Below are 13,432 nucleotides of genomic sequence, written 5' to 3'. Positions count from 1 at the left end.
ATTCTAATGATAGAACATTTCCTATTATTATCAATGTTGAAAACATTTTTATGAAAATGGTGCTACTCTTTTCAGGATTCACTGATGAATAAAAATTTCAATGAACAAATGTCTTCACTTTTGATCAATTTAACGCATCCTTGATGAATAAAAGTATTAATTTCTCTCTTTTTTTAATCTTACCACAAATGTTTGAATGGTATCATTGTTTCCATAAAAATATTAAGCAGCAAAAACTGTTTTCAACATTGATAATAATGGTAAAACTTTGCAATAAGGTTCATTAGTTAACATTAACTACATTAGTTAACATGAACTAATAATGAACTGCACTTATACAGCATTTGTTAATCTTTGTTAATTTCAACATTTACTATTATTAAAATCTTGATAACATTAGTTTAATGCACTGTGAACTAACATGAACAAACAATGAACAACTGTATGTGGCGAAGATTAGTAAATACAGTAACAAATGTATTGCTCATGGTTAGTTCATGTTAGTTAATACCTTAACTAATGTTTAACTAATGAACCTTATTGTAAAGTGTTACCATAATAATAAGAAGAAATGTTTCCCGAGCAGCAAAGTCAGCATATTGGAATGATTTCTGAAGGATCATGTGACACTGAAGACTGGAGTAATGACTGGTGAAAATTCTGCTTTGCCACCACAGAAATATATAACACTTTAAAATATATTAAATTAGAAAACCCTTATTAAAAATATTAATTTGTAAATGTTAAATGTTAATAATCTTCCACAATATTTGTTTTACTGCGTTTTTGATTAAATAAATTCAGCCTTGGTGAGCAGAAGACACTTCTTTCAAAAACATTACAAAATCTTAATTATTCCAAACTTGTTTAAGATATCAGTTCCCCTCAAGTTCACTTATACAAATACTTGTTGTCTATCTCTGCTACAACATATTACTATTAAAACAATAGAATACACACATTTTGTTTAATTTCCAGAGTTGCTGAAGACTCCTGATTTGTGCTTCCCTTGGGACTGCACCTCCAGCTATTGTCAGAAGCATTTTCCTGCTTTACAAGTGGATGGTCCAAACCTTAAAAATACACAGAAGAGCATTGAGTCAGCAGAAACTTATTAATTTGACTAAATATAAAAATGTCATAATGACGTAATGTGGTACATGCATCAATGATGTGACATTCATATTTTGATCCGTATCTATCAATCAAAGTAGTCATGCAACAGTCTTGCAATAGTCTTTTCTTTCCTATTGTGATGCATATCTGAGTGAAACGGCTTCTCGAACAAGAAAAACACGTCATCAGAGAAGAGAAAATATGTTGTTGCAAGAGGAAGAGGAAGTTATTATGACTTAAAAAATAATAATTATGTTTACAGTAAAGTTGTCAAAAGTACAGACTTGTGTACCAAGTCGGTTCTGAAATGTGATGTTTTGAGCGCTGTTGAGCAGATTCGTAAACACCTCGACTGGCCATTGTGTTCACACGCTCAACATATATGTCTGTGATTGGCTACAATGATCAACGGCATGGCAGCGTTTGAAAGCACACAGAAGTGTTTGAATTTGAAAGAGGAAGTGTTTGAACACACTGGCCTGCTGATAGACCCCTGCTTTCAAACGCTCCTGTGTGTATCTGTGTAAGAACTCGGTAAAGAGCGTCACTGATGTCTATTTACAACATGTTTTTGAAGCGTTGATCATTTTAGCCAATCACAGATACATCTGATGAGCACATGAACACAATGGCCAATCTGAGGTGTTTACGAATCAGTGACGGCTCAAAGTGTCACATTTTAAATTTTCAGTACTGACTTGGTACTGAAGTCAGTACCTTTGACAACACTAGAGCATGGATAAATCATTTATAATAAATGCTGCAATATTTAAAAAAAAAAAAATAAAAAATAAGAATTGTCGATTTTGATTTTATGTTGACTTTATTCAAAAATATATTAAAAATACAATTCACACAAAATGACTAGAATACAACTATGATTTAATTTCAATATTTTTTTTCCACATACTGCTTCTAATACTTGAAAAAAAAAAAAAAAAAATGGATGCTGGCTTTCTCTTATTATCTTTTTGTCAGTTTCTTTGTATATTTGAAAAACACTTTGAAACTAAAATGTAAGTCAGCGTAGCATAACCACTCAGGAAACCACTTTGTTGTCATGTGACAAGAAAACCATTAACATGACAGAGGACCTCTTTAGACTCTCTTTATGCTGTAAAGGTCAAATATATATATATATATATATATATATATATATATATATGACCTTTACAGCATAAAGAGAGTCTAAAGAGGTCCTCTGTCATGTTTATGGTGAGATACTTTGAAATATGGGAACGTTTGTGGGAAATTATGACAAGGAAATTGTGCAATTTTTTAACTGTTTGGTTAAAAACCAATAAGACCATTTTGCAATCATAATGGTGAGCCTGTTGCTCACTGGGGGCCTCAGCAAACGTACAAGGTTGGCACACCATCCCTTAAAGTGTTTAAATATATAAAATATAAGAAATATAATACATTGAAAAATATGTCTGGAAACTTCTGTGGAAAACAATGACAAGGAAATTACTTCTGTACTTTTAAAATCACTTGACATTTGTAGGTTTATTAAATTATTATTGAAAAAATGGCATAAACATTTTGTATAAACGGATGAAACTAACAGCAGCCAACATACTGGGTCATGTAAGCACTGCCTAACCGGTGACAGACCTTTGGAAAGTCAAGTGTTTCTACTCACTGCTCTGTGTCTCGGGACCTCTGTGTAGTGCCCTCCTCCTGGACACTGCTGTCCGCCCACAGTCCACACACCGCACCCTCTTAAACCTCTCCCGTTCTCTCAGTTTGGTTTCCGACACTATCAGCCTCCGTTTTAACACCTCCGCCTCTCGTTTGCCTCGATCCATCTGCTCCAAGAAGCTCTCTTCCACTAACCTGGTGATCTCGTACATGGTGGTTTTGAGAATAGTTTCCATCACCCCAGACAGCCGCGTCTGGAAGGAGAGGACCAGCGTGTCCGTCATCCTGTATCCGATCTAACGTTACTCGAGCTCGTTCTTATAGAGATGAAATGATCGCTGAATGCACAGAGACAACAGTGATCATGACTGATTTCTATCTCAAATATTTTATTTCTTACTGACTACTAAGTCTACACTTGCGCATTTTGGGAACTCAATTTCAAAATTCACAGTAATTGTTGCACTTCACACTTTCACGGACAGTCAATCATAATAAAATCATAAAGATCCCGATCATAAAATCCTCGCACTGTTAGCATCGAGCTCATTACATCTGATTGACAGACTATGAACCGCGAACCGAAATAAATATCCTTCAGGCGCGCGTAATTCGTCGCATCACGTCCCGCTGACTGCAGTACATCCCAGCTATTTTATCGTGTTCATGTGTGAAGTAACGATACAAGTTTGGTTAATGCATCATTCAGCATGTCAGGAGGAAGCGCAGCTGAGCAGACGGACAATAATGTTGTTGCTAGTGACGTCACGGAGTGTACGGTGGCCCTGTTGTACTAAAATTGTCATTACATATTTCTGGTGTAATAAAAATTAATAAAAACTAGGCATGTTAAAAACATAATTTACTAAATTAATAATTACCAAAACTTTAAAATTAACATGTAAAAACGAATTCAAAATTTTAATAAAAACTATAATAGGATCGCAATGATTCACTGCTGCAGTCACAGAGGAGAAGTATTAGCGAAATACACATGAACTAAAATAGTGCAGTTTCCTAGGACACATATTATGTAAAATATAACAGCTAAATATCTGTTTTTAACTTTTACAGTATTATAAATATTACAATATTATAACATCTTTTCTTTTTCTTTTTTTTCTTTTTTTTTAGTTAGACCCGTAGTAACATAGGAAGTTACATTACATTATATGCAAAATTATGCAACTGTTTTAATGTTTTATACCACAGGAGCCGTTCAGTAGTTGATTCTGAATTGTTGACAGATATTCTAAGGTGTGCAACAATTTTTTTAGTAAATGCTCATCTATGAAGTAGTTCCAGGTCTGTTGACTACATTACAGTACCTCTTCACATTGTGACCACATTAACATCTCACATGTGAATTACTTTTCTATATTTTTTCCATAATGCAATAGCCTGTTGTCAATTATTCCTCACGGGAGTTCTGAAAAACCAAGATTTATCATAATTATTATCAAAGAGTGTTTGGAATAAACAGCTGAATCAGCGACAACCAAATAAATGTTTAAAATGACACTTGACTGTGTAATGCTGAAGCAGAGAGCTGAAAATGGACTGATATTGCATGTGTATTTGGAATTATATTAGGTAAGTTTATTAAAATAAACTTTAATAAACTGAAATCACTCCACCTTCATGTTCAAAATTAGTGTTATAGACAATAAGATTCCAATGAGCATGAAAGTGACAATGTCTTACCACTCTGCATCAGAAATACAATATTTTCATCGCATGCAAAGATGGCCACATTAACCATAACGTAACAAAGTCATAGTCTACCCAAAACTGTCGTTTAATCAACCTCAAAACTGCATTTCTTAATTTCTTCTGCTAAACACAAAATAAGATATTTTGCAGAATGCTGGAAACCAAACAGATTATACAGACAAAACAAAAAACATTAAATAGAGGTGCATCTCAATAAATTAGAATATCATGAATTTGTTTTTTTTTCTGTAATTTAATTCAAAAAGTAAAACTTAAATATATTCTAGATTTATTAGACAAAGTAAAATATTTCCAGACTTTTTTGTTTTCATTTTGATGATTACAGCTTGCTGCTTATCAAAATAAAAAAATCAGTATCTCAAATTATTAGAATATTTAATTTCAAGTTCTATTAAATTACCATTCTCAGGGTATAGATACTGGGTTTAGGTCAGTAATCTCAACAGCAGTCATGGGGAAGTCTGCTGACTTGACAGTTGTCCAGAAAATGATCGTCAAGACCCTCTACAATGAGGGTAAGCCACAGAGGGTCATTGCTGAAAGAGCTGGCTGTTCGCAGAGTGCTGTGCCAAAGCATATTCATGGAAAGTTGACTGAAAGGAATAAGTGTGATAGGAAAAGGAGTACAAGTGAAAGGAATGACCGCAGGCTTGAGGAGATTGTCAGGCAAAACCGATTTAAGAACTTAAGAGAGCTCCAAAAGGAGTGGACTGAAGCTGGAGTCAATACATCAAGAACCACCACACACAGACGTCTTCAGGAATGGGCTACAACTGTCACATTCCACGTACCAAGCCACTTCTGAACCAAAGACAACGCCAGAAGCATCTTATCTGGGCTAAGGAGAAAAAGAACTGGACTGTTGCTCAGTGGTCCAAAGTCCTCTTTTCAGATGAAAGTAAATTTTGCATTTCATTTGGAAATCAAGGTCCCAGAGTCTGCAGGAAGAGTGGAGAGGCACAGAAACAGTGTTACTTGAAGTCCAGTGTGAAGTTTCCACAGTCAGTGATGATTTGGGCTGCCATGTCATCTGCTGGTGTTGGTCCACTGTGTTTTCTGAAGTCCACAGTCAACGCAGCCATCTACCAGGAAATTTTAGAGCACTTCATGCTAATAACATACTTTTCAGAAGCCTGACATTTCTGTTTAAAATATCCTTTTTTTTTATTGATTTTATGAAGTATTCTAATTTATTGAGATAGTGAATTGGTGGGTTTTTGTTAAATGTGAGCCAAAATCATCACAATTAAAAGAACCAAAGACTTAAAGTACTTCAGTCTGTGTGCATTGAATTTATTTAATACACGAGTTCCACAATTTGAGTTGAATTACTGAAATAAATGAATTTTTCCACGACATTCTAATTTATTGAGATGCACCTGTATGTTCTTTTATGTTCCACAGAATAAGTCATACAGGATTTAAATGACATAAGGGTGAGTTTTGGGTAAACTATCCCTTTAAGAAAAACAAAATCAAATTATACAGAAAACCTTGACTACAGAGAAAGGTTCTACAGTAACAGTGTAACATTTTATGGGACACAAGTCCAGTCAGGATTTATGGCCTTCCAACAATTTAAAAGTCAAAATAACCTTGTAAGGTCCATTTTTTTGTCATTGATTATTCAGGTCAGCACTATGTTTGCGCTGGTGTGACCTGAGATGGTCCATTCGTTTGAAGCTCAGTCCACAGATACCACAGCAGTATGGTCTTTCTCCTGTATGGGTACGTTGATGGACTTTCAAGATGTCAGCCCGGGTAAAGCTCTTACTGCACAGAGTGCATTTGTGTGGTTTCTCCTGCGTGTGAATGCGTTGATGCAGCTTGAGATTCCATAGTCGGCTGAATTTGTTCCCACAAAGCGTGCAGGTGTAGGGTTTGTCTCCGGTCTGGCTGCATCGGTGCTTACGCAGGTCACTGAAGGACGAGTAACCTTTCCCACAGTGGTTGCACAAGTGGAGACCTTCCCGCTGGTGGACACGCTGGTGGACTTTTAGGTTGCAGGCCTGAGTGAACTTCTTACCGCACTGGTTACAAGTGTATGCGGCACTTGAACCGACTCGATGGGAGACTGGGTAGACTTTCACAGACGCCCTGCTGTCACCTAATGCTTGTCCAACATTAGATTTCAGAGAGTGATTCAATGCATGTCCCTTATAAAGTGCACCACTAGCTGTGTCTCCAGAGTAAAGTGTGTGTCCTCTATTTCCAGAACCTTCTGCAATCCCACTGCGAACTTCCGTGAGAGCGCTCATGTCTTGCAAGTGGCCATCGGCATTAATAAGTAAACAGTGCATGTCTCTATCCACGTCTTCTGTTTCAGGGTTGACTTGTGCAGGTAAAGATCCTCTGTTTCCTCTCTTACTCCTAATGGAAGAGCTGTGACGTCTCCCACCTTCCTCAACTACGTCCAGGTCCTTTTGATCAGTTCCAGCTGCAACCGATACTGCATGATCCAATGTGTCTTGAGTTTTTTCTCCAAGACCGTCCAGGTCTCCCATGTTCAGTTCATGTACGCTGTAGCTCGCGAGCTCTTCTGCATCGTAACGTGTTCGGTATGGCAAGCCCTGAACATCTACGATATTTGCGTAAGTCTCACTGTCAGCAGTCTGATCAAGTCCAGAGCCCCAGTCTTCCTGAATCTGTTGCAGCTCTTGCTCACTGTAACTGTGAGCAGAGAAATCCGTCGTCTCAGCTCCTGGAACAAAACATGAACAAAAAAAAACATTCTAATCTTCAAACACAGTCTGATGTCAGAGGGTTAAAGCAGTAATCATATGATAAAAGGGATAGTTCACCCAAAAATTGAAATTCTGTCATCAGTTACTCACTCTCATGTCATTCCAAACCCATAAGACTTTTGATCATCTTCGAAACACAATGAAATCTGAGAAATTTCTGTCCCTCCATTTAAAGTCTTTTCATCCAAAACTCTGACAGTTTAAAAAGTTCATAAAGAGATTGTAAAATAAATCCGTATGAATCGAGTGGTTTAATTCAAGTCTTCTGAAGAGACATGATCACTTTATATAACGAACAGATTAAATTTAAGTTTTTAATCGCATAGAAACATTGGTCAACAAGCGTACACAGAGCACTGGTAAACAGAAACTCAACCGTACAACAAACGTCACTGGTTCTTGTGAAAGCTCAAATGTGCTGGTGTAGCACGCGATAATGAACCTCATTGATTCTCGTGCATCAAGCAAACATGCTTGAGCTCTCATTTCCAAATTTGAGTGCTCTATGTACATTCGCAGATACTGTATGAGAATAATAGCCTGATTTAAATCTGCTCATCATATAAAGCAATCATGTTCCTTCAGAAGACTTGGTTTAAACTGCTTGATTCATATGCAAATATTTTATGATCTCTTTATGAAACTTTTGAACCATCAAGAGTTTTGGGTGAATAGACTTTCAATGGACAAAATATCTTTATTTGCATTCCGAAGATGAATGAAATCCTTACAGGTTTGGAACGACATGAGAAATTACAAAATTTTCAATTTTCATCAGAATTTCATGAAATTTTCATTTCATTGCTTTAAATCACACCTTCAGTGTCCAGTGTCCACCCATCCTGAAGCTCCTTATTACCGGCAGTGACATAGAGGGCCTCCTCTTTCAATATGCAGTCTAGTTTCCTGTTCTCTGTACCAGCAGTCTACAGAGAGCACAAAGACAGAATGTGCACAGAATGTTTAAGTTGCAATGAAACAGAAGTAGTGACGGATTTCTCTTCCATGTTGTGAAGTACAAAACTGGGAGATTCTATCATTAGTTGATGATTGGTTGGGGGCAGAACTGAATGCAAGCTTGCAGTCAACTGTAAGAAAGTGGCAGGGTTTAAGCAGACTAAATTATAGTTAATTATATATGTCATCCAGCATACATCACCACAAATAAGTCTGTCGTTTCACCAGAAGAACAAGTTATGACATTTTACTTAAAGGGTTAGTTCACCCAAAAATGAAAATTCTGTCAGTAATTACTCACCCTCATGTCGTTCCACACCCGTAAGACCTTCGTTCTTCTCCGGAACACAAATTAAAATATTTTTGATGAAATCCAAGAGGTTTCTGATCCCTCATAGACAGCAAATTAATTACCACTTTCAAGGTCCAGAAAGGTAGTAAAGACATCATTAAAATAGTCCACTTGACAATGTTATGAAGCGACAAGAATACTTTTTGTGCAAACACAAAAATATTGACAATTTCTTCTCTTCCATGCCAGTCTCCTACGCAGTTGACACAGTAAACACAGTGCAGCACTTCCAGGTTCCACGTCAGAACAGCAGCTCAGTGTTGGCCGACTCTGTACATGTGAGCAGCACGACGCATGTGTGTGATGCTGACGCAGGAGCCAGCCAATAATGAGTCTGCGTTCTGACATAGAACCTGGAAGCGCTGCTCTCTGTCTACAACGTAAACAGCGTAGGAGACTGACAGGGAAGAGAAGAAATTGTTGAATAAAGTCGTTATTTTTGTTTTTTGGCCTTGACAGTGGTAATTATATTGCTGTCTATGGAGGGGCCAGAGAGCCCTCGGAATCACAAAATATCTTAATTTGTGTTCTCAAGATGAACGAAGGTTTTACAGGTGTGGAACGACATGAGGGTGAGTAATTAATGACAGAATTTTCATTTTTGGGTGAACTAACCCTTTAAGAATTACGAGGTCATTTTTTTAAAAATGTTACATGCACAGATTAACTGTTCACAATAAAATCAATAAGATGCATTTACAAAATAGATGAATTTTGAATTTCATCATGATATTAATGCCTTCTTACCTTCACATCAGTATTTTTCAGGTTTCAGACACAGACATTGTGAAACACTGCTGTACGAGCAACTGATCAAGGCTAGAGGTGGTCAGAAAAGTGGTTTATTCATTAGGCTACTCACCTCTGTTATGTTACTGGGGCTGGTTTGATCTTCCAATCTCTCTTTTCCCATAAGTGTGTCAGTCTCCAACTCACAGCTTCCCCAGATCCCATCTGGAACTCTCTCCTGCTTGAGGCTGCGTTCATTTTCTACATGTGGTCAAGGGTGAATGCAACTGTGAGGGCATTGATTACACAGTCCTTTAATGATCTTTAAAGGGACGGAAGAAACATGTCATATGGTCTGGAATGACATGAAGGTCTTTAAACTATTACAATGGGGGTCAATTTGACCCACCTGGATTTTTCAGTTGGAGTAAACCTATGCTTAACCAATTTTCTTTAATTTTTTCCTCATTTAGGTTCAGGAACATTCCTGCAAAGTGTCAACACCGATGTGTTTTGAAATGTGTGTACAAAATTTCTATTAAGATTATGATGTTTGCGGGTCAATTAAAGGCAGCTGCACAGATGCGAAATAAAAAATTTTTTAATGCACTTTGATATGTCAGTTTCTCAACTATCCTTTTTTTTCAGTTCTTATTTATCAGTTCATGCATGTTCAGTTGAATGGGAATCGAACCCATGATCTTGGTATTGCTAGCACCATGCTTTACTGCTCTACTTATTCCGTTAAAAATATTAAAGTTAAAAAAAGAGCTTAAATAAAGAGTTATAATACTGTTAAATTATTAATATTATTTTAAAGTAGTTAAAAATTTATAGTCATGTTTTTAAAAAATAAATAAACCACACATCAGCTATTATATACTCTCCTTGGAAATGTATTGTGTATATTGTACTGCATAAATCCTGTCTATATTTGTATTGTGTAAATTTTGTATTATGTGTATATTTGATATTGTGTGTATTTTAATTTTTTGTACTGTATATTTATTTGTATTTTGTATATTTTTGTCTATTTAAATAATGTTACCCCTTGACTTTCACCTATCACCACACTTCTGTGCTTTGGCAGTGCAACAATAAAGGTAAGAGATTTGATTATTGCTTTGTTATGTGTGATGAGAAGTATTAATGTTAAAGGTTTGCTGTTTTTACCAGAATATTATAATTAAAGATATTCCTACAGATTATAATATTCAAATGTCCTTTTTGTAGAACATTACAAATAGTAACAGCACTGGATTTAATTGTGATTGTGAACAAACCTGACTGTGGTGACACTTCTTCTCGTTCATCGTTCCCTACACGGGCTTTGTCACACTCTGCACACCTCAGTCTCCTGACGCTTATCTCTTGGGTTTTCCTTCTGCACTCGCTCCACTGCAGCCTCTTCTTCAGAGTCTCCACCTGCTCTCGACTGCGGGACACTTCCTTCACGAAACTGTCCTCCACGAGCCTGGTGATCTCAAACATGGCAGCTTTGAAAACGGTCTCCATGACCCCGGACAGCTGGGACTGAAACGAGTGTATGGCTTCGGACATAATGACGAGTATGTGGATGGGAAAAACTTACTTCCGTTGATTATAAACAAGCCAACAATGTATCCTCCAGCTCCTCATTAGACGTTCAACCAAATTGTAAAATCATATCGTTGGTGTGCAACCGTTTCACTGTTTTTATTGAACCTTCTTTTAGTTTACTCAAATTTTCAGTCCATACACTTGCAAGCAAAGGCTAGCGATGAATGGTCTTGTGCTAGCTCCTGTTTACGCTAACTACCGTTTATTGCACTCTCATTAAAACACTATATCATAAACGATAGACTGAGAATCAATGCTGATCCAGCTAGGAACATTTTCTCGTCCTACAGTGTGGGACTGGCTGGAAGTACTTCCTCCTGAAGCAAACATACGGAGGAAGAAGGGGGCAACTTTAAAGGGACAGTACACCCGAAAATTAAAACAAAAACTCATTTACTGTTTAATTTTACCCAAACTCGTTCACTCATATTCATGTAGTTGCAAACCTGCCATAATTTCTTCCGTGCGACGGAAAAGTAGATGTTTGTCAGAATGACAGTCCGAGTCACCATTCACTTTCACTACATCCTTTGTCTATACAATGAAATTGAATAGTGACTGAAGAAAGTGAGGCCACATGAGCGACATTTCCGGGGCAAAAAGTCTGTTGTCTGTTGTCAACCCTTCTAATGCATCAAAAAACTGTTTACTCCTTTTGTATTCCGGGTTGGCTCATAAAACAGTCATAACTTAATATTTTTCAAATGAATCCTGTAGGCCTATCTAATCAGTGACGTTTCATTAATGAGTGAATCCACAAAGGTTTTGAATTTTACCATGTTTTTACAATGCTACTACTTTATTTACCCCATTTTTTTTTTTAAATTAAAACATTGAGAAATTCTTTGAAATTTAAATTTTTTCAAGAACTATAGGCTACAGCAAAAACCAGCAGGGTGCAAGAAAAGATATATTTTTATTAATATTCATCATACATTTTTTGAATATCATTAGATGAAATTTATATAAACATATAATATGACAATTACCAATATGAACTCATTGACTTCAATGGATTTAGTTAAATTCATTTGAAACTTCTAAATCATGATGACTGCTCAAAAATCTAAATTTATGAAACCTACATTTTTTTTTTTAACAAAACACCACCAAAACAACACCATTATTACTTTGAAATGTTTTCAAATAAAATATATTAATTTTACTTTTACTTTACTTTGACAAACTGTTACTTTCATATGAAAAAAATGATGATGATGAACAGCTTGAATATCCTTTTCATGATGCAATGGTTTATCAATAGATGTTGACTTTTTCTTTTCCAAACCCTCTTTCCTTTTACAAATTTAGACAATTTATATGAACTTGTGCTCTACAAACACATTAATAAGACATTAATTTGTTTTTGTCATTTTGTTTTTGTCACCATTATAATCAGTGATGTTGTCTATACACGACGCGCCAGTATGAGGTCTTGGAACAAATGTGGGCGTTTCTGAATTTGTGAGTGTTTTCAAACTGGTGGGTGTTTATAAATCATGCAATGAAAATTATCCCCTTCACCCGACCCCACCCCTAAACCCTACCCACACTCTGACGTGGGCAAATCAGGTAACGCTCTCAAAAACACCCCTCTGTTTTTGGCCTCGCCCACTGATCTGGTAACTCCTATTACTGTCCTGCAGAGACCGGTACTTGAACTGATGCCTCGCTCTATTTATGACATACTCCAAGCACTCGCGATACTTCTCATAGGAAAGACAAATGGATTTGCAATGGTCGCTTTGTCGCGTCCAGTGTAGACAGCTTCTAGATGTAGCTGTGCAATGTGTCAACGGTCGCATATAGTGTAACAGTTTAGTTTAAATGGTAATATCTCTTACATTTTTGAAAAAAAAATAAATCTGAAAAAGTAAATGATGTGTATTTTGACAGTCTTAACATAGATAATTTTCATCTTCATACTAAAAATCATTTTTATGTACCTCTTCCTGGTCAAAACAGACCTGAATGCAGTAGCAGGCTTAAAGGGTTAGTTCACCCAAAAATGAAAATAATGTCATTAATTACTCACCCTCATGTCGTTTTACACCCATAAGGCCTTCATTCATCTTCGGAACACAAATTAAGATATTTTGATTAAATCCGATGGCTCAGTGAGGCCATTTTCTCTCTCAAGATTTCCTCTCTCAAGATCCATAAAGGTACTAAAAACATATTTAAAACAGTTCATGTGAGTTCAGTAGTTCTACCTTAATATTATAAAGCTACGAGAATATTTTTGTGCGCCAGAAAAACAAAATAACGACTTTTTAACAATATAGTGTCACTGATTCGATTCATAACGCTCTGAAGCAGTGTTTTGAAATCGGCCCATATAGATATTGTTGAAAAGTCATTATTTTATTTTTTTGGCACACAAAAATATTCTCGTCGCTTTATTATATTAAGGTAGAACTACTGAACTCGCATGAACAGATTTAAATATGTTTTAAGTTCCTTTATGGACCTTGATAGAGGAAATGTCATTGTTGTGAATGCAGGCCTCACTGAGCCATCGGAATTCATCAACAATATCTTAATTAGTGTTCTGAAG

General features: G+C 36.3%; 2 protein-coding genes across 2 annotated transcripts in view; both read right to left on the bottom strand.

The window, feature by feature from the left end:
- si:ch73-109d9.3 (zinc finger protein 226) overlaps positions 1-3,737 on the bottom strand; it is a 6,424-nt gene extending 2,687 nt beyond the window's left edge. The window contains exons 1-2 of the mRNA XM_048196917.1: positions 2,762-3,737; positions 961-1,073 (exon numbers count right to left, since the gene is read on the bottom strand). Coding sequence (XP_048052874.1) covers positions 961-1,073; positions 2,762-3,044 — 396 coding nt within the window. The 5' untranslated portion in view covers positions 3,045-3,737. The remainder of the gene's footprint in view (positions 1-960; positions 1,074-2,761) is intronic.
- A 2,113-nt stretch (positions 3,738-5,850) lies between these two features.
- si:ch73-109d9.2 (uncharacterized protein LOC565042 homolog) lies at positions 5,851-11,386 on the bottom strand. Its single transcript, XM_048196869.1, has 4 exons — positions 10,560-11,386; positions 9,410-9,537; positions 8,056-8,164; positions 5,851-7,195 (listed from the first exon to the last, which is right to left on the bottom strand). The coding sequence occupies exons 1-4, from the start codon at positions 10,834-10,836 to the stop codon at positions 6,111-6,113; spliced, it is 1,599 nt and encodes a 532-aa protein (XP_048052826.1). The 5' UTR covers positions 10,837-11,386; the 3' UTR covers positions 5,851-6,110.
- Between the last annotated feature and the right edge of the window lie 2,046 nt (positions 11,387-13,432).

The sequence above is a fragment of the Megalobrama amblycephala genome, linkage group LG7 (genome assembly GCF_018812025.1).
Source record: "Megalobrama amblycephala isolate DHTTF-2021 linkage group LG7, ASM1881202v1, whole genome shotgun sequence".
NCBI classification, from domain to species: domain Eukaryota; kingdom Metazoa; phylum Chordata; class Actinopteri; order Cypriniformes; family Xenocyprididae; genus Megalobrama; species Megalobrama amblycephala.
Note: the sequence above shows the minus strand (reverse complement) of the source record. Positions and strands in the feature narration are given on the sequence as shown.